This window comes from Equus asinus, chromosome 19 (genome assembly GCF_041296235.1).
Source record: "Equus asinus isolate D_3611 breed Donkey chromosome 19, EquAss-T2T_v2, whole genome shotgun sequence".
NCBI classification, from domain to species: domain Eukaryota; kingdom Metazoa; phylum Chordata; class Mammalia; order Perissodactyla; family Equidae; genus Equus; species Equus asinus.
Genome location: NC_091808.1, coordinates 9,212,351 through 9,238,596, shown reverse-complemented (window position 1 = coordinate 9,238,596; position 26,246 = coordinate 9,212,351). Strand labels below are relative to the sequence as shown.

Sequence of the window (26,246 nt, the reverse complement as noted above, 5' to 3'; positions counted from 1 at the left end):
GGAATTTTAACATCAGATCTCCTGAATGAGGGACCCCTCGCTTCTGATAAGAGTCCAACTTTCAAGTTCCGGTCGTGTTCTGGTCCTTGGGTTCCTGCAAAGGAGGATCTTTGGTTCTGCAGTCACTTCAGGTCAAGATTTCTTCTTTTGCGCACACCCTGGCTGCATGACTCTGCAGATTTTCTGAAAGAAAATTCTTCATCACTCTGTTGATAAGAGCCGGGGTCGGCTGAACTGGTCCTGGAGGGCTGGAGGCTACAAACCCAGGAAGCTCAGCGCCAGAGGCCACACGGTAGCCACATTACCAACTGCCTAGCTGCGTGGACTCTGGGGAATCATGGAGCGTGGGCTTTCTCAAAAGGGATCCTGAGGGGCCGGGCCAGTGGTGCAGTGGTTAAGTTAGCACATTCTCCTTCAGCGGCCCAGGGTTCGCTGGTTCAGATCCCAGGTGTGGACTTATGCTTCATTTGTCAAGCCATGCTGTGGCAGGCGTCCCACATATAAAGTAGAGGAAGATGGGCACAGATTTTAGTTCAGGGCCAGTCTGCCTCAGCAAAAAAGAGGAGGATTGGTGGTGGATGTTAGCAGAGGGCTAATCTGCCTCAACAAAAGAAAAAAAAAAAAGGGACCATGAGTGTTGCCCCCTTCAGAGAGTGTAGGACAGTCATTGTCCCCATGAGACAGGAGTTGAAAAGAAATCAAAAACAGATTTTTCCAGACTAATTTCTTCCTCTGAACCCTGCTTAATAAAGGCAGGAAACTTTTGAAGTAAATTAAGGGAAAAAACTCTGAGATAAATTTTCTTTTGTATGTGTGTGTGTCTATATTCCACATAATAACAGGATAAATATACATTAAGTTCTACAACAATGTTATTTAATATTTACTTATAAGTAAACAATATTTTTGTCCCCAAATTTTAATAATCCTCTCTGCTCTCTGACATTAATCCTTCTTGATTCTCCTCTATCTTGACTTGGCACAGATTTTTAAGGCATGTGAACAAGGGTACATATAAAGTGCAGAATGCAGAATCAAAAATTGAATTCCAGGGGCCAGCTCAATGGCTCAGTGGTTAAGTCCAGCACACTCTGCTTTGGTGGCCCAGGTCCACAGGTTCAGATTCTGGGCACAGACCTGCACCATTTGTCAAGCCATGCTGTGGCAGTGACCCACATACAGAGTGGAGGAGGATTGGCAACAGATGTTAGCTCAGGGCTAATCTTCCTCACCAAAAAAAAAAAAAAATTAAATTCCAAATAGAAGGTAAGGAGAAGGAGTTTGGCTGCAGTGCCTGTGAAGAGTGCTTATAGTGCTGTCCATGACGCGACATCAAGAACTTCCTAACTAGAAGCAGGGAGCAGTGTGGGGTATGGCGAGCTTTGGAGTCAGGTAGATGCCAGGTAACTTGCTGTGTACTTAGTTTCTCTAAATCTCTGTTTCCTCACCTGAAATAACACCTGTACTGTGCCAGGCAGTCAACACAGTGTGCTGATCTTGAGTGTTAGGACACAAAGACATTCACCCAAGCACGGAACGACCACCTGACAGGAATCTAATAACTATGGGAATTGAATGAGGCTCAAGTTTAGCTGTATGTAATAGAAAACTCAAAATAACAATAGTTTGAGTATGTATGTGGTTTATTTTCCCTCACATATAGGAATTCTGGAGGACAGCAACAGTCTGGTGTGGTCTGAGGGCTGCTATGGTGGCTGTAACTATGGCACCCAGATTCCTTCTAGCTTTGTGCTCCATCATCTTAGTGTGTGCTTTCCAACCTCAAGGTTACTTCCCGGACCAATATGGCTGCTTGTGCTCCAGCCTTCACATTCCTGATAGCGGGATGGCATAAAGGGGAAAGAGCAAAAAGGCGTTCCTTTCTGAAGTTCCACTTAATACCCTCTGCTTACATCTCAATGGCTGTAAGATCTTACCTAGCTGCAAGGTAGGCTGGGAAATGTATTTTTTGGCTGAGCACATGGCCACCATGAATAAAACTGGGGTTCTAATACTAATGAAGAAGGACTGTTAGGATGAGCAACCAGCAGTCTTCTCCATGATTCCTTCACAAGGTACAAGGCTGTACCAACTGGTCCCTCCCACCCCACCAAACTTGGTTTGCCCTATGACCTCTGAGACGGCAGCAGAGTATTCATGGGGAGAAGAAATACTCAGCAAGCGTTGAGCCTGGTGCTCAGGAGAAGTGACACCAGCTGTGTCCCACCTGGTGTGATGGGATTATGGGAGGACTCTGTCTGCATTTGCCAGGGTCCTTAGCATGCCAGTCACTCAAAATTTTTAGTATCCCTCCTGGGTATAAGACAGTGCTAGAGAGCTTGAGTTCTGAAGCCAGACAGGGTTCAAATCCCAGATTCAGTGCTTATTAATCGTGTGACTGAATAAGTCACCTAATCCTTCCAAGGCTCTGTTTCCCCGGGTGTGAAATGGGTATAATAGAGGCTACGTACCCCCTTAGAGATGACGGGGTAATTGCAAGGATTAGATGCCTCACTCCATCTCCTGCTTGTGATAAATAGTCACTAAGTTTTAGCTGATGACCCGGGGGAGGCACGGACACAGAAGACCGGGACCTTCCTCTCCGACCGCTTCTTAATGAAGAGCATGAGCGCGGGCAGGTTCATCTGGGTCCACACTTTTCCGAGGACACTCGGGCTCCCAGCTCTTTTGTTATTCTCTGCTCTCCCGGCCCGGCCCAGCAGGGAGAAGACGGAGACTGTTTGTCCTGTGCCACAAGGGTTAACCCCATCTTCGTCCGCTCGGGCTGCGAGAACACAACACCATAGACTGGGGGGCTCATAAACAACAGCAGTTTATCTCTCACGGTTCTGGAGGCTAGAAGTCCAAGGTCAAGGTGCTGGCAGATTCGGTGTCTGGTGAGAGCCCGCTTCCTACTTTCTAGAAGGCCGTCTTCTCGCTGTGTCCCCACATGGAGGAAGGGGTCGGGGGCTCTCTGGGCTCTCTCCTATAAGGGCACTAATTCCATGCACGAAGGCTCCACGCTCGTGACCTAATCCCCTCCCAAAGGCCCCACCTCCTAACACTGTTACATCAGGGATTAGCTTTCAACTTGTGAATTTGGTGGAAGAAACACAAACATTCAGCATTCAGTCTACAGCACCCCACAGCCAGAGACGGGCAGGGCTAGCGCTGCCCAGGCCCTTAGCCCTCACTGATTCCAACTCACTCACTCTGCAGACAGACTGGCCAAATCAGGGTCCCGAGTCACCAGTGATTATAAATCAACGTCTGCCTCCTATCCTCTTTCATCAGAGACACAGCCATCATGATTTCTTGCGGGCACCTGCACCTGTATACACACCTCCACCTTTTTCCAGGACATCTGCCTTTCTCTCCTCATGCACCTGCAAACTTGGCTACAGATCATTCTGTGGGTCAGCCCACGAGGGCAGTCACTCAGGAGGCTCAGGACCCTTGCTCTGCAGATGCCTGTGACATCGCCGGCTGCCCACAGCCCCCTGTGACCTCACCACCTGGACAACTCAGCCCAGTGAGGCCGTGGCCACTCCCTCAACCAGCACAAGTGGCAGAGGGCCTAGATGACCACTGAGCCCTCGGAAGAGGCCGGAGCCGCCAGCATCCCCACACCGGGTGACGTGGCCGACAGCGGATCTACGGATAGCCCAACAGGAAGTTCCCAAAGTCAGGTCCCCCTCATTGCAAACGTCCCGGTGGCTAGCAGCGCTGCAGCGCCAGCCGAACAGCAGGATGTAGAGCAGGCCCCTATCGAGTCAGCCACCTCTGAGGCCACATCAGCGTCTGGGAACAAAGACGAGCATGAAGCTGCTGCAGGGCATGACCAGGAGCCCAAGGAGGCCACTGCGCTGCTTGCCCGCCCAGCCCCAGAAGCTCTGCAAATATCTGTAAGCCCCCAGAACGCAGGATGGGGTGGGCTGGTGCAAAATTTGAGGATGACTAAGAGTTCCAGGGCTTTCCAACATGACTCCCTGGGGAAGGAAAAGACACCACAAATGGCAAGTATCCCACACAGGGAGCAGGAACTATCTCCAACGACCCCAAGTGCTCAGGTATGGGCCCCCCAAAATGTGGAGGCTCAGCCCGCTGTGAGCACTGCAGACGCCTTTGACCAGCTTGACACTGGGGCCGCTGGTGTCACTGAAGCTGTCAAGGAGAAACCTGATGGTCCGAAGGCCTTGAACGCTGACACTGAGGCTTTGCCATCAGCCAAGTCCCACACAGTGACTGAGGACGACTTGGTGGCCCGCTCAGGAGACCTGCAGCCTGGGCTGTTGCCTCCCTCCCCAGGAGGCAGTGCCCCACCCTCGCCTGCCCCTCATGTGGTGGCCCTGGGGAGGAGGCCCCTGGACTGCAGCCTGTATACAGCCAGCGAGGAGAACTACATGCGCTCCATGACCAGCTTGCTGGGCGGGGGCGAGGGATCCATCAGCTCCCTGGCAGACATCCTGGTGTGGTCTGAGACCACCATGGGCATGGCCACAGGCTTCCTGGCCTCCGGCCGTGGCTCTGTGACAGACCTGCTGTACAGCACAGGGCCCAGCCTGCGCTCCATCTCCAGCATCCTGGGGAACGCCAGTGCAGCCTTCTCCTCCGGGCTGGTGGCGGGGACCAGCTCAGCCCTGCGCTCCATCACCCACATGCTGGAGAGGGTGGAGCGAAGGACGGTCGAGGGCATCCACTCGGCTGTGCGCTACCTGACCAGCCACCTCACCCCACACTGGGCCCAGGCCGGCCCCAACTGCAACTAGACCCTGCGCTGGAGGGGTCGGGCTCAGCAGCCTCTGAGACCCCAGGGACCCTTAGGCCCTGCTCCCTTGCCCACCCCTACCCTGGACGGCTCTCCCCAGACCAGGCAATAAATCACCGGCAAGAGTTTATTTTCTAAGCGCCAGCTTATCCCCTGTCCATGCAGCAGGCACAGGGCAGAGGGACAGGAGCGGGCTAGGGTGTTCTGGAAACAGAAAGAGGTCCTCTGAGGGCTTCTTGGGTTGGCCCATTCAGGGGCTGGGGGCCAAAGTGCAGAAAGGGAAGAGGCTGGGCAGGGCTGGGGGGCCAGATGTGGAGGTCTCACACCTGCAAAAATTGATCCCGGCTGGACCTCCAACCGGGTCAGCGCGCTCCTGAGGATGTGAGACCTGCGCCTTCCCTGGGGCCTACTGACCTAGTGGGCTCAGGCCGCTCTGCTGGGGCTCTCCGAGAGTGGGAGAGAGGGCACTGAGCCAGACCAATGTGGGTTAAAACCCCAGTGCGGCTACTGGCCCTGGGCCGGTCACTTTGCCCTCTGAACCTCCTACTGTCATCTGTAGGACAGACAAGGCTCCGCTCCAAGCAGAGGTCATGAGACCTAAGGAAATACTGCAGGTGCTAGCACTCGGTGTCTGGCACTTAATGAGCTCACACACTTCATGCCATTATTATTCTCTGATGGGTTGGAGACACGGTGGGAACAGGGATCTAGGGAGGGTGACCAACCATCCCAGTTTGCCTCGGACGAAGAGGGTTCCTGGGATGCAGGACTTTCAGATTTAAAACCGGGAAAACCCAAGGCAAGCCAGGATGAGTTGGTCCCCTATAGACCCAGGTCTCTGCACGGTTTTTACTCTTGTCTGGGATTCCATCCACCTTGGAAGGGGAGCCACCAGCCCACCCTCTGGCTGGACGCGATGCCACACCAGTCACGTGACTTGGTGAGTGAAGCTCTGGCTGGACATCGGCCCCGACTCCTCTCCTGCCCTTGGCCGGGCGCCTTCTGCAGGTCACCGCCCACACGCCTTCACATGCAGCCCTGCCCGTGGATTCGTTCATGCTGTTCCTCATTCCCAGCAGAGTCTCCAAATGGATGCCCTTGGCCAAACTAGCCCATGGACGGGCTTGTTTGCCCACCCCAGAGTTTCTCAAATTGTCAACTAATTGCTAACATTTAAAAACCAGGAGATTTCACATAAAAATATGGTTTTCTGCTTCCCTTGAAAAACCTAGGGGCCTTATTTCTTCAGGGCAACCGGCAGCTGAGCTGCCCACTTTCGAGAGACCTCCTGACCTGCATCAGTGACTGATGTCACCTGCCTGGCCCCCAGAGGCACACGGTTGCCACCACTACCCTGCTCATGTGAGGAAGTCTCAGGCTAGGCCCCAGGGGATGCAAAGAAGAACCAGGGGTGTCTATCCCTTCCTGGAGGAGCTGCCACTTCCCGTAGGGGAGACGTGACTGTCCCCACGTAGTGAAAGAAAAGAATTGAGAGGAGGGAAATTGTCAGTTCAGATCCCAGTAATCAGGGCCTCCCCGAGAAGCGACTGAATCAGACCTAAAAAGAGAGGAGAGGTGTGTCCCCCAACAGAGGCAATAAGCGCAAAAGCTGAGGCAGGTGGGAGGGGCGCTTGCTGGGGAGGGCGGACAAGCAGCTAAAGCTGAACAGAGCCCAGAGCAGAGAGCAGGTGGGCACGCTGCCAGGGCAGACCCCAAAGGTGTTCATTCATGATCTCAACTATTTTTTGAACCAGGTAAGTGCCACACACTGCTAGACAGTGAGACTGCAAAGACGAAGCAAAGATGGAAAGGGACAGAAGCCAAACTCAGACCAGACCCGGGGGAGGGATTAGCTGACTGGCCAGCGGGTGTGGGCGTGGCCAGACCCAGGCTCAGCCTTGTCCTCAGGGCTCTGTCTGTCCTTCCAGCTCGGCCGCTGTGCTAGCTCCATTCTCAGGAGACTCAGCCACCTTCCTGGAAAGAGAGAGGCCCTTGTTCTCGCTGGCTCTGGCAGGAGAGTCCCTGAGAGGGGGACACTGCCGGGCCTGGCTCGGTTCCCACTCTCTCCAGAACCAATCACTGAGGCCACAGAAATGAAATACCTCGGTGCCTGTCCTGGCCTCACGCCTACCTCTAGGGCCAGGGTCAGCCCAGAATTAGGGGATATCCACAGGGAGGGCTGCTGGGCCAACACCATTTTGGGTGTTAAAGCTGGCAGAATGGGAAAGAGCATGGCCTTGGGGCCTAGGCTGCCTTGAAGCCTGGCTCTAGCTGTGTTACCATCATTTCCCTGTGCCTCAGTTTCCTCATGTGTAAAATAACGATAATAACAGTACCTACTGCATCGGCTGTTGTCAGGATAAATGAGTCAATGAGTCAGGCGCCCGGCACATAGTCAGAGTGCTATATGAGCATTAGTGATCACTGTGATTATTATGACAGAAGGGTTCTATGGAGCTATGTGCCAAGGACCCACTCTCCTTGCTACTCCCGGCCTTCCTCTTTCTGTGGGATAAACAGTTGTGTAGGCAAATCTGCCTGGCAGCACAGCTTCTCTGCAGGTGGGACCCACAGGCCAGCACACCTGGGGAGACGGTCGGGGCTACACACTCAGGGCTGAGGAGTCCAAGACGGACCGGAGAAGGTGCACACCAGCTCTGGTTAAAACGGCCAGAACGAGAAAGGAAGAGCCTAACAGAGCAGCTTGGGAAAGGCCCCATTCCACAGTCGAGGGGAAGCAGTTCCTAAGACGCAGGAGCGGTCAGCACACGGCAGCGATCCAGCCCATCATGGGCACGTGCGCCACTGTGTTGGATGGACGGAAACTGAACAAGGGGAGCAGTATTGGGAAGAGAGGCTTAACAGGGACAGAAAATGGGGACAAAGAATGAGGAGTTGTCAGAGTCACGGGGCGGCGGTGTATGCAGGGTGCTCTTTGGTGTTGAGAACTGAAGCAACACAAAGATATAAACTCACCCCTACAAAGCTGGCGCCTCCTCCCCCCTCCTCCTTTATATGCCAGGGTTAACGCCTGACAACCACCAGCGTTTCTCTAGGATCCACAACTATCTTTTGGGGTGTGTGTTCTGCCACTGAGAGATAGGCCTGTAAGCAGAGGATCTGCTCAAAGAAACTTTAGGCTGAGCCAAGAGCCAGCAGGGCGGGCACAGCGTCCTGACATCCGACGAGTCCTGGCAGGCGGCAGAAGGGACACTGTGGCCTCCACTCCCCCGTTGGATTGCCGTCTTCAGTGAAGGACTTGTTCCCCCGGCTGCTGCGAACCGGCCAGCGGACAGCCTTCAGGGCCAACTCCTTCAGAAAGCCACCTCACCAAGGGCATGCCGTTCCGGGCAGCCTGATCCAGTGACTGGTCTATGGAGGAGTCTGGGGCCTGACCCTCCCAGCCCAGCTCAGGACAGCTCCAGCTCCGGAGCGCCCATGGGGCCGGCTAGGGTGGCATGGGGTCTGCATCGCAGGCTCCAATCTCCCTCTGCCCACTCTGGCTCCATTCTCTTGACTTAGAGACCATGTTCTGGAGAACCCAACCATGACCAGATACTGCTCTTTTTTTTTTTTTTTTTTGAGGAAGATTAGCCGTGAGCTAACATCTGCTACCAATCCTCCTCTTTTTGTTGAGGAAGATTGGCCCTAAGCTAACATCCATGTCCATCTTCCTCTACTTTATATGTGGGATGCCTACCACAGCATGGCTTGCTGAGCGGTGCCATGGGCGCACCCGGGATCCAAACAGGTGAACCCTGGGCTGCCAAAGCAGAACGTGCGAACTTAACCACTGCGCCACCGGGCTGGCCCCAAGAGACTGCTCTTTTTTTTCCACCTGAGATGTGTGTGTGTGTTTGTGGGAGGGACCTACAAATTCGAATGATGGAAAATGTTCAAAGATTTTTTTTAAAAAGAATCTCTCTTTGTTGTAAGAAAAGTTAGAAATTTGAGGCCACTTTGAGAACTGTAAAAATAAATAAATAAACCTTTGCTGGTGTTTTCATTTGTTTTGTAAGGACAGTATTCCTGTTTCGTCTATGGTCCCTTGGCTCATTAGTTAAAGTCATCATGTGACCGAAGTCAAGTTTATAGTTTTGGCTGCAGGAACCTGAGTCCATCCAGGAAAGAGTGTTTCCAAAAGAAAGTGATCAGACAAGGGCAGTCTCCCCAGAGGGATGTGGAAAGGTAACTAAGGTCTTAAGTACATGTTTAAATCTTTAAATGAAAGACTGGACCCTCTGTGGGCTAAGCCGAAGCCCTATTTCTTAGGCAGCCTGGATCCGGAGCTTGGACTCCCTAAGAATGGGGAACACGCCCTCTGCTGGAGGTAAGACATCACTGCCTGCACTAGGGGGGTCCAGGACCAACGCCCTACCATAGGACGTCCACTTGGGGATTGAGGTATGCCTCTGAGAAAAGCAGCGGGTAAAAGAAAACCGTTTCTTTACTCACAACATTTCTGACACCAAATGTGTGGGTTTTCCACACCAAGCAATTGTCCAGTTCTCTGTGGACACCACCTGGGTGTCCTACAATTCAGTTCACTTCTCACACTAACTACTTGGAGTTAGCAGAGACCCCACAAGTTAAGGGCTCAGTCCCAGAGACTGTCCCCCACTTCAGATGCCACACAAGTAGTGGGTCCCCAGGTTACCCACACTTCTGTCCAGCTCAGCTACAAATCGGGGGTTCCCACAACTCCATCCTCAGGATAGTTTGCTTTAATAGCTCACAGAACTCAGGGAAACACTTTACTTACTATTCAGTTTGTTAAAAAGGATACAGGTGAAGAGGTAGAGGGCAAGGTCCGGAAGGGTCCCCAGCACAGCAGCTTCTGTCTCTGTGGAGTTGGGGTGTACCACCCTCCTGGCATGTGGATGTGCTCACCAACCCAGAAGTAATCTGAACCCTGTCGTGTAGGGGTTTTTATGGCAGTTCCATTACGTTGGCATGACTGATTACATCATTGGCCATTGGTGATTCACTCAATCTCCAGCCCCTCCCCAGAGGTAGGGGGCGGGGCTGAAAGTTCTAACCCTCTCATCACCAGCTAATTCGTCTGGCAACCAGCCCCTATCCTCCAAGAATCACGTCATTAACGTAAACTCAGGTCTGCTTGAAAGGGACTTATTATGAATAACAAAAGATGCTCCTCTCATCCTACCACTCAGGAAATTCCAAGAGTTTTAGAAGCCTTGTGCCAGGAACCAGGGACAGAGACTAAATATATATTTTTTATTATGTCACAGCAGTTCAGAACATACCCTGAGTTATCAGCAGTTGAGCTGACTCAGGCTGGAAACATGTTCCCAGGAAGCTCTTAGGAACGAGGGCAGGAGGGCGGAGGAGCACAGACCCTCCAAGTGGAGTTGCTGCCAGAACCCAACATCACAGCAATGTTTGCGTAACAGAGCTCCAAGACTTGGCCCACAGAAGGCCCAGAGCCCTCCAGGAAAGACACAGCCACAGCAAAGGCCTTCAAGGAGGTCTGGCTGAGGGGTCTCTGGATGGGCAGTACCCCCTGAACTTGTGTCTGGAAGCAAGCTGGCCCACCCTGTAGAGGCCTCAAGTGGACACTGAGGTCCTAGACGAAGGCCCTCCTGTTTCCAAACCTCAGTTTGCTCATCTATAAAATGGGTCTTCCATTTGCCTCACAGGGATGCTGTGATCAATAATGAGTATTTTTTTTACAAATAGCACTTAGGGGCTGGCCTGGTGGCGCAGCAGTTAAGTGCACACATTCCATTTCAGCGGCCCCAGGTTCACCGGTTCGGATCCTGGGTGCGGACATGGCACCATGTGGCAAGCCATGCCGTGGTAGGCATCCCACATATAAAGTAGAGGAAGATGGGCATGGTCAGGGCTAATCTTCCTTTAAAAAAAAAAAAACAGCATTTAACAGTGGGCATGTGACACATGTCACTTTTCTTCCTTCTTTGGGGTTTTCTGTACTGTCTGGGCATTGGTCAAGAGTCTATTAACTGGAAGTGACAGAAACCCGACGTGAAGCAGCTTACTCAGGCACAAACAGATTGATGGGCTGGGCAGAGAAGGGCTAAGAAGGAACTGGCTTTGGAGATGCCTAGTGTCAGGGACTCAAAGCTGTCAGGACCCTGTCTCCATCACGAGTGTCCTCAACCTTCCATGGCAATTCTGCCTCTCCTCAGGCTTCTGCTCCTTGCAAAGAATGTGGCTCCTGGAGGCTCCAGGCCCACAGGCTTGCACTTCCAAGACCAAGAGGAAAGGTCTGTTTCCCTGCTGGCGTCTGATCAATCCCCAGGGGAAGGACTCTGGTTGGCCCAGCCTGGATCACAGGCTGGAAAGGCCTCCTCATCCAGCGCTCTTGGAGCCTTTCTGAGCAGTGGCTCTACACATCCTGAGAGCGTCCCCCCCAGAGAGGGGAAGGAGGCAGCCTGTCCCCTCCTGGCTCCCGTAGGTCTGCACTGCAGGTGGCACTGCCCCAGCCTCCCTCCTCCTGCATCTAAAGGCTCCCAACACGTAAAAGTTGCTTTTCCCACAAAAGCAGGCCAGGACACCAGATGAGGCCAGATGTTTGCCAGAGTCTCAAAGAGCCCTGTCCTAGGCTCTGAGCCGTGGGCTGTGCCCACCCACTACCCGGGAGCCTGTCTGTGGATGTTCTGCCCACAGTCAGAACTCTCCTTTAACCATGTGCTTTGGAAAGATCTGAGGTAATCCAACTCCATGAATTAAAAACTATTCCTTAGCATGTCTGAATTTTAAGTATCAACCAATGGGAAATAGGATTCACCCAACACCTGGTTTTGCTTCTGACTGCCTGTATTTTATTAGTACTCATCAAAATACAGTTTTTGGTGAGGAAAAGCACCTCCCACAGATGACCTCTGCCACATTGAACTTGAACAAGACAAGCAAGGTCCTCTAGCAATAGGAGGTGGTAATCCTAATTACCTCTGGCCAAAGATGGGTAAGTAGAGGCAGAGCAGGGTAGGGTATGTTGGCAGGTTGCTGCTGGCCCCTGCGTGGTTCTGAGCCTTGTCTCCCAGCCTGCGCTTGGGATTCAGCACTTTAGAATCTACTACGGGGTGAAACAGAGATGGAGGGAGATGGAGCCGCCTAAGACGAAGGCCACACCAGAAACTCCACTAGGTGGTTAGGCAGGCCCCTCCTAGGGGTGACCTGGTCAGACTGCACCCAGGCAAGGAGGCAAGGAGGTGAACGTCACAGCACAGACTCCAGGGGAAGGCACAGGAGTCGGGGAGGGAACCATGGAGGGGGAACCCGGGATGGGAGCAGAGTGGCGTGAGGAGGGCGCAGTCTCCTCCCCCAAGGCAGGTGGCCAAGCAGAGATTTCCTGGGCCACCGGAGGGGAGGGGAAGGAAGACGCCCCTGCTGCCACCTGCTCCTTGTTAGCAGAGCAGGAGCCCAGGTTGCGGCCTGGTGAGAAACGAGACTGCAAGAGAAAACCGGGTAGTTGGATGGGTGACAGAGAACAGGGGCCTCTCTCTGGGAGAGAAATCCCGGTTGGCTGTGGGGCGCCCTCGGGCCACAGCGGGGCCCTCGCCGGCCGGCCCGAGGCCAGGCGACGCCGTCTCCTCCGCTGGGGGTGATCCTCTTCCGTCGCGGGCAGGAGCAGCCCCGGATCCGGGTCGCAGCTCCGAGGCGGCGAGGACAGCGCGGCCGGGCGGGGGCATCCACCTCCCAGCCCCGCCCCGCCGTCTCCATGGCGACGGCGACCTCAGCACCGGGGCGGGGGCGGGGGGGGACCAGAGGGAGAGTCTATGCCGGTTGCTACGCAACGGCCAGGTGACGTCAGGCGATTGAGTTTGGTTCCCAAGGCAACTGGCCGGCAGCTGGGCCGGGAACTATTTGTGTCTGTCCCCAGAGGGGCTGCGGAGCCTCCGGGGTCTGCAGCAGCCGAGGAAATGCGCTCCTGGCCCGCGGGCAGGCGGGGGACAGAACACAGAGGCCCTTTCAGCTCTCGGAGGCCGGCGACCCAGGCGGGGCAGGGTCTGCGCCCTCCAGGAGGACGCCCCTCCTCCGCTCGCCGCCGCCCCGGTTTTCTCTCCACTCCTGCCCGCGAGGCCGCTGGGCCGCCAGGCTTTGTCCTACTTATAAACACTCTCCTGGGGAAATCCTGGAAGAAAGGGGCTTCTGTTTGTAGCAGCCCAGCCCGCGCCGCCACCCTCACTGGCACACAGTAGGCGCTCAGCCTGGCATTCCCATGGGACTGTGGACAGTCACCGCCCTTTCTGAGTTGCCAGACGTCTCCAGCTCTCAGAACCCTCCTCCTCCCCCACCTCCCCCCGCCCTGGTCAGATTCTGATCTGGAGCGCCACAGACCTATCCACCGTGCCAGGGTGAGCAGATCGGCAGACTGGGTCCATAATTTGGGGGCCAGAATGCAAAAAAGTAAAATGAGAGGCCGCTTGTTCAAAAATGATGGAGGGACAGTGTAGAAAACAGGCCCCAGTCTTGCCCACTGAGGGTAAACTGCAAGAGAGCAAAAGTGACAAGTACATGGGTAAACTGAGGCAAGTGGCACTAGTCCCAGAGGAGAGAGGATAAGGTTGGAACCTGGAGTGGGAGAAGGTGAGGGGCAAGCAGAAAGACCATCGAGTGTACAAATGCAAAGCAGCGACCTGAATTTGGGCCTGAGAGTTGGCCTGGGCCCACCTCGGGGGCCCCTCAGGATTCCGGGCGCTGTCATTGGTCTCAGGACTTAGGCTATGCAGTCTACCTGGGTCTCCCAGGCCCCTCCCTCCAAGCATCTCATAATCTGTCTCCAGGGAGCCACCACCACCTCCCCCAGCCTGATAGGCCAGGCCAGGCCACCCAGGGACATGGATATCGAGGCCCTGGCCTCAGAGGACAGGCTGAGCATGGACATCCTGACCAGCTCTTTGCTCAGGAACCAGGGCACGCTCTGTCTGTCCACCCAAGAGAGACGACTGCCCCTTCCCTGTAAACCTTCACCTCTCCTGTCAATAGTCTGACCGCTGACCGGAGGCTCTGAGGGTGGGAGCATCTGGCGGCTCTGCAGGAGCAGCCTTGGGGCTGGTTTTCTTGGGCAGTGAATCCCCATAGCCCAATTCTCAGTTGAGAAAAGCCTCTGGCCCTCATCCTCTCCTCCCCTCCAGGTGAAGCAGGCTCCATGATCCCAGTTTCACACACAGGACCTGTTCAAGGAGGCACCTGGGCCCTCCTCCCACCCACGTTCCCCAGTCTCTCCTAGATGATCCCTCGGGAACCGCCCTGGGCCCAACAACCAGAGCTGGTAAGCAGAACCAGCTACACGATTTGTGGGGTCCAGTGCAAAGTGAAAATGCGAGGCCCCTTGTTCAAAAAGTATTGAGAATGTCAAGACAGTGACAGCAAAGCATTGAAGCAGCCATGGCACCCTGTGCGACCACACAGTGTGCACACTCACGAAGTTAGCCCAACTGGCCAGTCCTCGAACCCGGGCAAGCCTCCTTCCTGGGCACAGTCCACCTGCTCCCTCTCTCAGGGGCCATCTGTTGGCCTCTACCCTCGCTGCTGCTGGTCAATTCCTAGGCCACTGTCCTAACCATTCATTCAACTCAGTCTGGGAGTCCAAGGGGTCCACAGAGAGGCCCAGCAGACATCAGTCACCTGGGGGGATGTGCCTGATGCTTTCCCATCGAAGTCCACAACCACAGAACACTGCCAGAAATGCTCATTTCAGCAAATGCTGGATGTTTGATTCTCCATTTTTGAGCTGAAGAAGACTTGCTCTTGGAGAAAATATATGAGGGGGACCTACATAAGACAATAAAATATGAAGTGTAGGGCTGGCCCCATGGCCTAGTGGTTAACTTCAGCGTGCTCTGCTTCAGTAGCCAGCATTCGGTTTCCAGGTGTGGACACACACTGCTTGTCGACAGCCATGTTGTGGTGGTGACCCACATACAAAACAGAAGAAGATTGGCACAGATGTTAGCTCAGGGCGAATCTTCCACACACAAAAAAAACAAATGAAGTGTAGCAGCTGGTTGATGAGAATTTGGCACTGATCAACGCTAAAACAACATATAAGAACAAAGTCAAGGACGTGTTTGCAGCCTCCTAAGGTCTGTATCACGCCTGTGATTCATCTTACCCTGCCCTCAGGGAATGGGAGAGTGAACTTCTGCCTCTCCACCCTGGGATCTGGCCCTGTGAAGTCCCCTGCCAGGGTTTCTGCTGGGCTGCCTGCATGGCCCCGCTCCCTCTGCCAGCTTATCTGAATCCTGCCCTCCTATCAGTGAGCCCCTCCCTGTGTGGGCTCCGTGCTGTGCCATCCAGATCCCCTGCAGGCCCGAAGGCCAGTGCTGGGAGTGCTGGCAGCAGACACAAGGTCCCTCAGCTGACAGCCCTCTCTGGTGACCATCTCCATTAAAGAAATTAAGATGCCTGGCCCATGACTGATGAACGCAGGTGTAGGAAGGTCCACCCCCTTGGCTGAACTTAGGGCAATGATAAAAGGCCATCCCTGCTCAGGAGCTCCCTATGGGGTCAGGGAGCCTTCCCTGAGCCTGCACTGCAGCCCGACTTCTCCCTCTGCCTGCTCCTGTGGCCGTCCCAACCCTTCCATGAATGCTGACCCCAGGAAGCTCATCCCTGACTACCCTCCTGTGCATCAGTCTCCTCCTGTGAAGCCTCCTCTCACCCACCTGGGGCACCACGGGCACCTCTCACCTCTTGAAAAGCCCTGTAAGAGTCATTCTTTCATTCACTCAACAGATCCTCACTGAAGGCCTACTATGCACCGGATACTATTCTAGGTGCTGGGGGTAAAGCAGAATAAGGTAGGCAGACACCTCAGGCCTCACAGAGCAGGCATAAAGCAACCAAAAATATAATGCCATAACATTGAACTTAGAAGTTCTATTAAAAAGTCTTAAAAACAGAATGATACAATAGAGAATATCTGATCTGGGCTGAGGTCAGCTACTTTAGAGCAAACTCCCTTTAGGTCAAGGACGGTCTCCAGGAAGAAGTGAGAGGCTGAATACGAAGCCAGGCATTCGCCAGTTTGAAGGACAAGCATGAACCAGCTAAGTTCAAAGGCTGTCAGGTAGGATAGAAGTTGGGGTGTTGGTTCAAGGGAACAAAAGGTGAGCCTAGAATGAAGCTGAGTGATGGGAGATGAGGTCAGAGGCAGGGCCAGATGGTGCAGGGTCTTGAAGAAGAATCCAGAAGAATTCGGCTTCTCTTCTGAGTGAGGTGGGAGCCATTGGATGGCTTTAAGCAGGGCGGTTCTGGGATCTTTACTGTTTAGAGCCTCACTCTGGCTACTGGGCAGAGAATGGACCACCTACTGTCTAGCACATGTTTGTCCTTGACCTGACTGCTAGTGTTAACTTGTGTTTGTGCAATGGCCTGTCTGCTGCTCGAGGCTGGAGGCCAGCCCTCAGACTGGCTGGATCCTCGGACTGCCCTGCACTGAGTGGGTGCTCAATAAACATTCACAGATCCATCAGCTGCCACTTCTGCTTCTGCACTGATCTGGAGTCTTGCTTCTCAGACCGGCATCAGCCCTGCCTGGGAGCTTGGAGGGATTGTAGAATCCCAAGCCCCATGCAGAACGCCTTAATCAGAATCTGCAATTTAACAAGATCCCCCAGAAATCTGGGCGCATGGTAAAGTTTGAGAAGCAGTCCTAGAGAGTAAGATAACTGGAGGGCCAGACAAGGAGGCGTGGAGGCAGGAGGCAGCCCAGGTACATACAGTGGGCTCACTTGGAGAGTTTCTCTTAAAAGTGGCAATCATCGTGAGTCACTGAGTCTGAGAGGAGGCAGGACCAGTAATAAAGCTAACTCATCTGGTGCTTTCTATGGGCTAGACTGATTTCCCAGTCTTTTCTGTGCATTAACTAATTTGGTCTTCAGGACAGCCCTATATGGTGGTACTATTGGGCTCACCATTCCTGTCCTGCAGACAGAGAAACCAAGGCCCAGTGAGGTTGAGGTTATTCCAGAATGTTCAGCAAGTATACAGGCATTTGGCTGTACCTGGCATTTAGGGCAGGGTCTGTTCGGATTGGTCGCTGCCTGTCCTACTGGTTATTCAATGTTTTGAATGTCGCCCTGGTTACACGCTGGATGAAGGCGGCAGGATCCAAGGCAGCGCACCGTGCTGGAGCCACGCTCTAAAACACGATCCTCTATCCATCGAGCGCCGTCACCACCCAGAAACAGCACACCTCAGGGACCAGTAATGTGTGTCAAAGTGATTTGCAAGCTATAAAGCGCAGTGTAAACGCCAAGTGCGCGGATTCCTCCGGGGCAGAAATGAGAGAAGCTGGTTAAAGCTGGGCCGTGAGAGAGCAGAGGAGAAGCTGCTGTGGGGGAGCAGCATTCTCTCTGCTTGCTCGAGGGGGAAACTGAGTCAGAAGGAAAGGCCGCCCTGAGTAGAGCCCCACGATCGGCCCCTGGAGACTCGAACTTGCCAGACGCCAGCAGGCGCTAACCAGGTTAACCGGAGCGGGTCTTCACGGAGGAGCGAGCCTCCTGATACAGACCACCAGGGGGCGCTGCTCCCTAGCCTTCGTCCCACTGGACCTCCCACCTGCTCACAGCGAAACCAGCACTTGGAAGGACTCCTAACGCGCAAGCACCGGGGACTTCGAGAAGAGGAAAAGGAGGGGCGGCAGGATGGAAGGGGGGATTTATACCCACTTTCAATCCCCAAAACACCCCTGTGGAGGAGCTCTTGTTCCCATTTTACAGATGAGGAATTTGAGGCCCAAAGATGATGGATAAGATCCCCAAACCAGGAAGCTAGGGAGAAGCAGGGCTGGGTAATTTGATTCCAAACTCAGTTCCCAAGGGGACCAGGAGTAAATGCCAGCTCATTGGACCCTGTCGTGTCGCTGGCGCCCCTGCTTCTCTTGAATCTTTATTCTGATTGGTGACCAGTCCCTCTATCACAACTGTATTTCCACAACAATTCCAACAGCCAGGCCTCACAAAAAGGCCTCTTCTCGAACTTGAAGCTTCTTGAAGTCGTGGGCTCCTGCTTAGGAAGCCAGACCTGCCACCCCAACCCAGCAGCTCCCCCTTAGGGCAGAGCCTGGGGTCCCCTCTGCTCCCAGAGGCTGGCTCTGGGTCCGCGGAGTCATGTCCTACTCTACATCCCTTCTTCACCCCAGGGACACCACGGCTTCAGGCTTTGCCTCCTGACCCCCCACGGGCAGGCAGCAGCACAAATCAACAAGGGGACACTTGAACCAGGAAGAGCCTGTGGTTGGGGCTAAACCAGGGACCAAGGCTTGTTCTCAGCTCCCACCAACTCCTTTTATGGGATCTGGGTACAGTTCCTTCTTCATAATAAGTCAGAACTGGAAAAGGCGTAAGGAGTCACTGGGTCCAACTTGCGCCAACACTTTCCTTTTCCACAGAAAAAAAAAAAATTCCGTGGTGACGCCTCCCCGTCTCCAGGCAGTTCATAAGACCAGGACAGGGCGGGCAGCGTCCTGCATGGGAGGGAAACTCCAGCCCTGGGGCGGGACCTGGCACGTTAGGTCCCAGGAGGCCCAGTCTCCGCACCTGTAAAATGGGGAGGGGGGCACCCTAACCGCAGCTTCTTCTAAGGCCCCCGCCCCTAGCTTCTGTATCTAGCCCTGGGAGCTATGGGCAGCTCGCGTGACTGGGTGCACGTGCACGTAAGTGATCATGTGTGTGCAGGAGCGTGTGCGCCGCCGCACACGCGTCCGCGCCATTGCCTGCGTCTGTGCGCGCCCCCTCCGGGCTGGTCACCACCGGCTGCTGTAGCTGCCAAGTGGCCGTGTGCAGCGCCGCGTGTGTCTGGCGTGTACCAGCCGGGGCCACCCTCCCCCTCGCAGCCGAGAGCATGGGATGTGCACGGCGGGCAGGCTGGCGCGCAGCATCGGAGCAAGGGGGTTACCGGTTCTCGGTCCCCAGACCTCCCCGCCCCGCCCGGCATTTTCTGTTTTCCTGGGCCTCCCCCTTCGCCGGCGAGGAGCGCTCCGGGGCTAGGGACGGAGCAGCCCCGCCCAGGCCGGCCGGTGAGGGTGGCATGGCTGCCGGGCGCGCGCCGCCCCTCCCCTGCCGCCCCCGCCGCGGCGCCCCAACGGGTTTTTCCATGACTGCATCCGGCCGCGGGCCGCCTTTGTTCCCGCCGTCCCCGGCAGTGCCTGCGAGCTGGCCCGCCTCTCCCCTGCGCGCCGGGGTTTTTCCAGGGCTCAACTGGAGCTTGACGGATCCGCCTCCCCGCCCCCGGCCTCCTGCGTCTGGGCCCGGGTGGCGCCCCCCGCAGGACTCCGAGATCCCCTTTGGCGAGCCGGGCCCTCTCCAGTCGCACCGCTCTGTCCCTCCTGCCCCCGCTGCCAAGGCCTACGGCCCCTGAGTCCCACATATGTGCGCAAAGTTGACCGACACCCGGTCGGTGCGCCTCCGCGCTTCGTGGGGCGCTTTTGGCGCCCTGATTCCCTCCCGGGGCTTCACGTTAGGGGCCGGGTGCTGGGCCGCCTCCGCTTCCAGGGTGTGGAAGGGCCTCACGTTTCTCCCAAAGGGCAGGTGGCGCAGTCCAGGCAGTGTGAAGCCTGGTCCCCACCGCAGAGGGGAAGCCAGGCGCGCGCGCACCGCCCGGCACAACCTGGAGATCACCGTGTGTCCTCCGCGCGCAGGCAGTTCCCGGGCAGATACGCTCTCGTCCCCATGCGAAAGTGGGCGCACTTGCGGACAGTCAGCGCCAGAGCGCGGGGGGCTCCTCTGTCCTCGTGGAACCCCCTTCCCGCTGTCAGGAAGGAAGGGGAGATAGGCAGGCAGAAAAGGGCAGTGGGGAGATGCAGGGTCGTGGCGGGATGGGGGGTGGGGCGCGGAATATTCGAGGGAGTGATGGCAGGCCCGGAGCCCCAGGTCACCCCCCGGGCAGGCACAGGATTCCCTGTGTGCCTCTCGGGGACTGTGTGTCCGCCGCTGGGTTCAGTTTGCGTGTGTCTCTGCGCACCAGCGGAGCCTCCCAGCTTTTACCCGGCCATGTTGGCGGGAAAAGTGTCGGAAGCGCTGGTTTGCTCCGTGAGGCTTGCTGAGTCCTACCAGAGAAGCCAGACTCGCAGGGGGGTCCCCAGGCTGGGTTACAAGGGTGAAGGGGGCGTCTGGGCAGAGGAAGGGGTCGTGGATTAAGAGGGTGTCTGGCTCTGAGGGGTTTTTGGAATCTCGGGCGGGTCCCCTCCCCACAGCTGGTCAGGAGGTGGCCTCAGAGGGCTAACGGTCAGGAGGTGAGGGTGGGAGGAGGGTGCAGGGTAAGGGACGCCCAGATCCACGGAGGCCCAGAGCTGTCCGGCTGGGGAGGAGGAAGGGACCGTCCCTAGAGCTCTTTGAGTGCCAGCTCCTCTCCCCTCTCCGTGGTGCATTATCTTGTTCCCTAAGCCCAACTGTTCTGAAAGGGCCCTTCCTGCAGGCGAGTCTTTGTCGGCTGTGCCCGCTTTGTCCCTGTGTCGCGGCCCCCCTCGTCTCTCAACCCTCCTCTCTGGTCTCAGAGGCTGAACACCTCCCATCACCACCACCACCACCTCCGCAGCCATCCCAGTAGAGGAAACCTTGTTCCCTGTGTTCAGCGTGCTCACGGGCTAACTCCGATGCCCTTTGCCCTTGTGGAGTTGGTGGAAGGTTCCAGAAGCTGAGATAGAACCTCTGGCCCCTCAACAGCCCCTCACATAAGGGGAACTTTCGCTGACATACCGACTGTCCTCCAACACCAGTCCCCACCACACCATGGCAACAGACCCTCAGTGTGTACAGCGACTCACCCAGTACCACCACTGAATATTGACTGGCAGGTCAGACAAGCAGGGTCCCCAGACCCACCTAAAAAGATCAGGGTGAGGTGGCTGTAAGCAGGACGAAATCTAGTTCCCAAAGTGATAGCATTCTGGCTTCTCCTTTCTGCTCCCCACACCCTGCACAGACCTGCAAGTCACATTTAAGCTCTTAGTCCAGACAAGCAGTTCAAATGGTAAAGCGCACGGTTTCTACCTGTCCGCCTTGGCCAGGGTCGGCCGTGGGGACAGCAGGTTAGAACGAGAACCCACTGGCACTAGCTTCCTGTTTGCTGTTCCTCTGTCCTCAGTTGTCTTGTCCACCATTTACCCTTCTATCTCCATGTTCTTGCTCAGGCTGAGAGCCTTAAGCCCAGTCTTGACCATTCTCCCTCAGTTTTCTCTTCTGTAAAATGGGGCTAATAATGCTGCCTACCTCCCAGGGTGGTTAGATGGGTTAAATGAATTTAATATATGTCAAGAGCCTGGCACATGGCAAATACTAACCAAGCATTTGCTATCATTATTAGAAGTTAAGCAGCTTGTCTGAGATCACACAGTAAGTGGCTAAGCTTGATGCCAACCCAGGCTGCCTGGCTCCAGAGCCCAGGTTCTCAGACTGTGCTAGTGAAATGCTGCACTGGCAGAATCGGGAAACTATTAATGTGCATAGCTCATCTGTAACGTGGGAGGAAACAATAGGGGCTGGGAGTCAGGAGACATTTTGCTAGAGAAGGGCCACATGTGTAATGGTCTTGTCTGATGTAGGTCCCACTTCGTGGCTGTTAGGATTGTTTTATGGGGTTTTTTTTTAATTACATGTGTCAAACCAGAAATTTATGACAATCAGAGATTCACCTTGATGATAGAAAGCCCCAGGTCCTTCCAGCAGTACTGTGAATCCTCTGACATTTCTTCATTTCATATTTATCAGCTGGTCTGTGCCCAGCATTGTGGTGGATGCTGTGGGGGCGGGAGGGGCGTTCTGAGCAGGAAGAGAGCTCACTTCCCTGTCTTCTTGGGGAGATAATATGTGTGTCTACATAACAGTGATGCCCTTAATTGCCAAAAAGAGTAGTTCAGTTAACTAATGGTTAATATCTGATGAGGACCTGGGGCTGACAGACTCGGAGGTGGCCCCATGATCCTTCGGCTGGTCTTCATGCCCTGTGTAAACCCCTCCCTGAGCGTGGGTGGGACTTGTTCTAACCAATAGAATAGGCACAGGTGACAGATGGATGCGACTGTGTGGCCATGATTACCCCTACACGAGACTGCAAAGGCAGTCTTGCAAGGACACCTCCTCCCTTGCACCTTTGAAGCAGCAAGCTGTCATGTTGTGGGCTGCCTGTTAAAAGGGTAAGATACTAAGGGTCAGCTGACACCAAGTAAGAAACTGAGGCCTCTGCCTGGCATCTGCAAGGGACTGAATTCTGCCAACAACCACACAGCTTGCAAGCAGCTCTTTCCCCAGTCAAGCCTCAGATGAGACCCCAGCCCTGGCTGACATCTTGATTGAAGGCTTGCAGAAGACCCAGTCAAGCCTTGCCCACACTTCTGTGAGCTAATAAATGAGTATTATTTGAAGCTTCTACATTCGTTGGTATATTTTTATGCAGCAACAGAGAACTAAAACAGGATCTATTGGGTGGAAAGTCCTGCGTGGGACTGTTAGGGGATACAAAAAATTATAAGGAACCCAGTACTTCAGGAGCTTCCTGGCAGTCAAAGTGAGAAAGGAAACACAGCATGGCTTCACCACTTGACAAAAGGAAATTAATGTTTCTAAAGAGGCAGTTTGGCTCGTGATTCTAAGAAGAATTTGTCACGTGGACAGTAGAATCTATGAACAGAGTTAGCATCTGTGGGGCCTGGACCTGCCTGCAGTTCAAGGTCCCTCCTCATCCTGCCTTTCTTCCTGCTTGACCTCTTGCCACATCACACCCTCCCATTCGCTCCTCCTGGACTGCTCTTCTCCCTTCTCTGCCCGTTGACTCCTACAATTTCATGGACCAGCTTGGACCTGTGGCCTCTTTGGTGAAGGTTTCTTTAATTCCCTAGCAGAATTAACCATTGCCTCCCCATCTCCCAACTCTTTGTTATCAAAGGGAGCGTGTTGTATTATTTATTTCTAATTTTTTATTGAGCATCTACTAGGTGTGGGCCTCCTGTTAGGTGTAAGAGATACAGTTACAAATACAACACAGGGCTTCCTTGGGACCTACAGCCTGGTGGTGGTGCCACAGTCTTGGACCCATGCTCTCCTCCACATGGGACCAGCGTTCTCTGCGTCCTTGGAGCTCAGCACAGCACACAGGAGCCACGAGTCTCAGTGTTGACAAAGTGAAAGACTGAGGATGGGCAGGCCCCCGTCTGATTATCTCACGATGGGCTGCTGGCCTCTCCACAGGCTCTTGGGGATGAGATAGCTGTAAAATATGCCCCCAGGTAGCTGAGTCTATTGGATGTGATGATTTAGTGATGTCCACAGGAACTTAACATTCATCATGTTGACAGCAAATGTCAGTAGAAACTGACTTAGTTTACCTGAAATTGATATGGGGTTTTTGGGGAGGACTGGAATTCATCAATAGGTTCGGCAGCATTTTAAGGTTGATCAGGTGTCAACAGTACAGAAGGAGATAGGGAACATCCTGTGCCAGTGATAGGAGAATTATGCATCTCATTTATCTAAAAATGAAAGGACTTCAGCAGCAAGTTAAAAAGAAAGGCAGCCAAGATGTGGTCCTATTAGTCCTTGTTGCTTGGCACCACCCCTAGGTGTTCCTAAGAGGAAATATTCAATTCCCTTGTAACTAGTGGCAGCTCCACTTGACGAGATGGCAGAGTGCTGCCCGCCTATCAGGTGGTGTTAGGAAGTGTCTGAGGGCCCTGGAGGGCACAGACTGTGGCGCTTGGCTGTTGCCATGGGGAGCAGCCCGCTCCATCCTCCCACTGCCCCCCCAACTTCCTGGCCGTCCCTGGCCAACACATGGCCTGCTGTGTTCAGTTTCCTGGAGAGCCTCCTGCCCAAGCATCCCTCAAGGGAGAGATGGAATGCTGCCCAGGTTCCCCAGCAGTGGGGTCCTGCCAGCCTTTCCCAGGGCTGCCCTCCAGATCCTGCCTCTTGCCGCATCTTGGATGGGTTTTCCTGGCTGGGGCCCATCTCTGCACCTGGGACCTCCATTATCTCTGCCCAGCATTTCCAAGCCACTCCAAATTTCTCCAGTGGCAGTCCCCACCCTGCTCCCACAGACACTGACCGGGGCCTCTAGGAGTCCTTTCGAGAGCATGACGAGGTTCCTTCCTGGAATCCGTCTGGAGTTCTGCTTCATTCCTCGGTAGTTGTTTACTGCGGACTACGGCCTCCCTGGGGAGTCGTGGGGCGGCTTTTCCCCAGTGCCGAGGAACCTGTTTCTGCTTGTGTCCTCACTGCCCCAGTCTGCCCCCCTTCCCTCCTGGGCAGAACTGATGTCCCCCTTTAATTTAAGCTCCAGGTCTCCACCTCCCCCGCCCTCCCCAGGGCTGCTCCATTTTTGGTATTCTACCTTCATACCCATTTTTCTGTTTGATTCTTTGGATTTGGTGACCCGAATTTTGGCCTGACATCTTGGCTGGGGGCCTGGCGTTACTTTGGCTCCCCTCTCCCACTTGGCAGGAAGTTCTAGAAGGACTGCCTGCTGCTGCCCTCAGTGTGTCCTCGGGGCCCCACCTCTGCCCAGCCTCCAGCTCCCGTCCCAGGATGTTGCCCCACTGGGGCTTCAGGACACCTCTCCAGCCTCTGATCTTCTCCTCGTCAGGCAGGTGGGCCAGTCAGGCAGGTGGGCCGCAGGCAGTTTCCAGCTAACAGTTGGCGTGGGATTAACAAAGGCTGCTGGAAGTCTTTGTTCCTAAAAAAGAAAGAAAGTTCTCTTTTTAAAAAACAGTTACAAACGTGATTTTAAAAAATTCAAAAAGCAAAAAAAAACTTCTCTCCAATCCCCTTGCTGTCCAGTTTCACTCTGCATGGGTAATTATTTTTGGTGTTTCTTGTTTCTTCCAGACGTTTTCTAAGCACTCACCCCACCCCACCCTGGTTGGTAGCGTTTGCCAATTTTTGTGGTGTAAATACTCCTAGTGTGGCTGATTTCACGCTGCTGACTTGATGTCAGTGAATGCGGAGTCGAGAAGAAATGCACACAAGGAGCTTGTGATGAGAGCCTGCTCCAGCTCACCACGGTACAATTACGTGTCCATCATTAGACACACAGTCAGACACACACAGATGGCATCACGTGACACCCACACCTTGCCTCTTACATTGTACTTAACCAACTTCTCAGTAAGATGAAGCCAAGCACGACCATGGAACGGATGTATCAACCCATCTGCTCCTCATGTAAGACTATAGATTAGGAGAGTGTCCTCCAGTCGCTGAGAAGTGTATGGCAGCAAACTGTCAAGAGCCATCAGTAAACCCCATGGTGAGTGATTTTTAAGAAGCTAATAAGCAGGATGTCATTTTTGAAGAATAAGAACTTTGGTTTGAGAAGTCTTACAGAAACAATATCTTAATTTCTAATGCAGTAATTAGGAGTTAAGCGAACCCTTAATTTACGGCAGGATTTAAACTGTTCTGCCAGGGGGAAAAAATCTTCACCTAGCTCCTTTTAAAACTTTTCAGATGATTCATCAGATTTCCCGGCCAGAGAGAATTCAGGAATCCACAAAGCCTGGAGAGAGGAGCCCAGTGAGAGATGTCACATGCAGGCATGTGGCTGTGAGCTTCGTCGGTCCTCTTCAGAAGTCGTGGACACCCCAGCCCCGACATCCGCCAAATTATTCGCCTTGGTGGCTGCCCAGGCCTCCGTGTGAGTTCCATTAGGAAACATTTGTTTTTAGCAAACAAGCGCTTGAGAAGAGGATTTCAACTCCCTGGGTTTCTGGGTGACTTATTCTGTGGTTTCCTTGTCCCTCTGCCTCCTGGCACCTCAGGCATTTTGAGCTTCCAGTAGCCTGTGAGGAGGAGGACAGTCAGGGCTGGTGTCCCCTGGGCTCTGTTGGTCTGGGTTATTCTCTGGAAAGGGAATTCAGTTGAAAGGGAGTTTTGCATATCCTTTAGATGACAGAAGGTGACACAGAGGGCCCAAAGGAGCCTCATGCCATGCTGGCCACTGTGAACCCCTCCTCTCCCTGTCTTTTTTTTTTTTTTTTTTTTGAGGAAGATTAGCCCTGAGCTAACTACTGCCAATCCTCCTCTTTTTGCTGAGGAAGACTGGCCCTAAGCTAACATCCATGCCCATCTTCCTCTACTTTATACGTGGGATGCCTGCCACAGCATGATCCGAACTGGCGAACCCCGGGCCACCGAGAAGCAGAACGTGTAAACTTAACTGCTGTGCCACCAGGCCGGCCCCACCTCTCCCTGTCTTAATCCCAGGATGGGTCAGACAACGGGGCACAATGTTGAGCATCAGAACCACAAACCAATAGTTTATCGCAGCAGGAGGTTAAGCATGACTCTGCCAGCAGCACCCCTGGGCAGAGCCCTGGCTGGTGCGCACATGGGAATATACAAAATGGGCGGGGACAGCTGCCAGGCATATACAAAGTTCAAAAGGCCATCAGGTCGGAACCAGATAGCTGAGCAATCTGTTCAGCTTAACACAGACACATGAGGACAATGCCGCTTCCATTTGTTGAAGGGCCAACAGGAGGAGAAACGATCATTAT

The 26,246-nt window shown here is 54.2% G+C and overlaps 1 protein-coding gene and 1 long non-coding RNA gene across 2 annotated transcripts; one reads left to right on the top strand and one right to left on the bottom strand.

The window, feature by feature from the left end:
- The first annotated feature begins 779 nt into the window (after nucleotides 1–779).
- TEX44 (testis expressed 44) lies at nucleotides 780–9,671 on the top strand. The gene has a single exon (XM_070489413.1). The coding sequence runs from the start codon at nucleotides 3,582–3,584 to the stop codon at nucleotides 4,767–4,769; it is 1,188 nt and encodes a 395-aa protein (XP_070345514.1). The 5' UTR covers nucleotides 780–3,581; the 3' UTR covers nucleotides 4,770–9,671.
- Nucleotides 9,672–22,680: 13,009 nt separating this feature from the next.
- LOC106844760 (uncharacterized) lies at nucleotides 22,681–24,522 on the bottom strand. The gene is made up of 3 exons (XR_011495513.1): nucleotides 23,798–24,522; nucleotides 23,082–23,188; nucleotides 22,681–22,963 (listed from the first exon to the last, which is right to left on the bottom strand). It is a non-coding gene; the product is annotated as an uncharacterized lncRNA (long non-coding RNA).
- Between the last annotated feature and the right edge of the window lie 1,724 nt (nucleotides 24,523–26,246).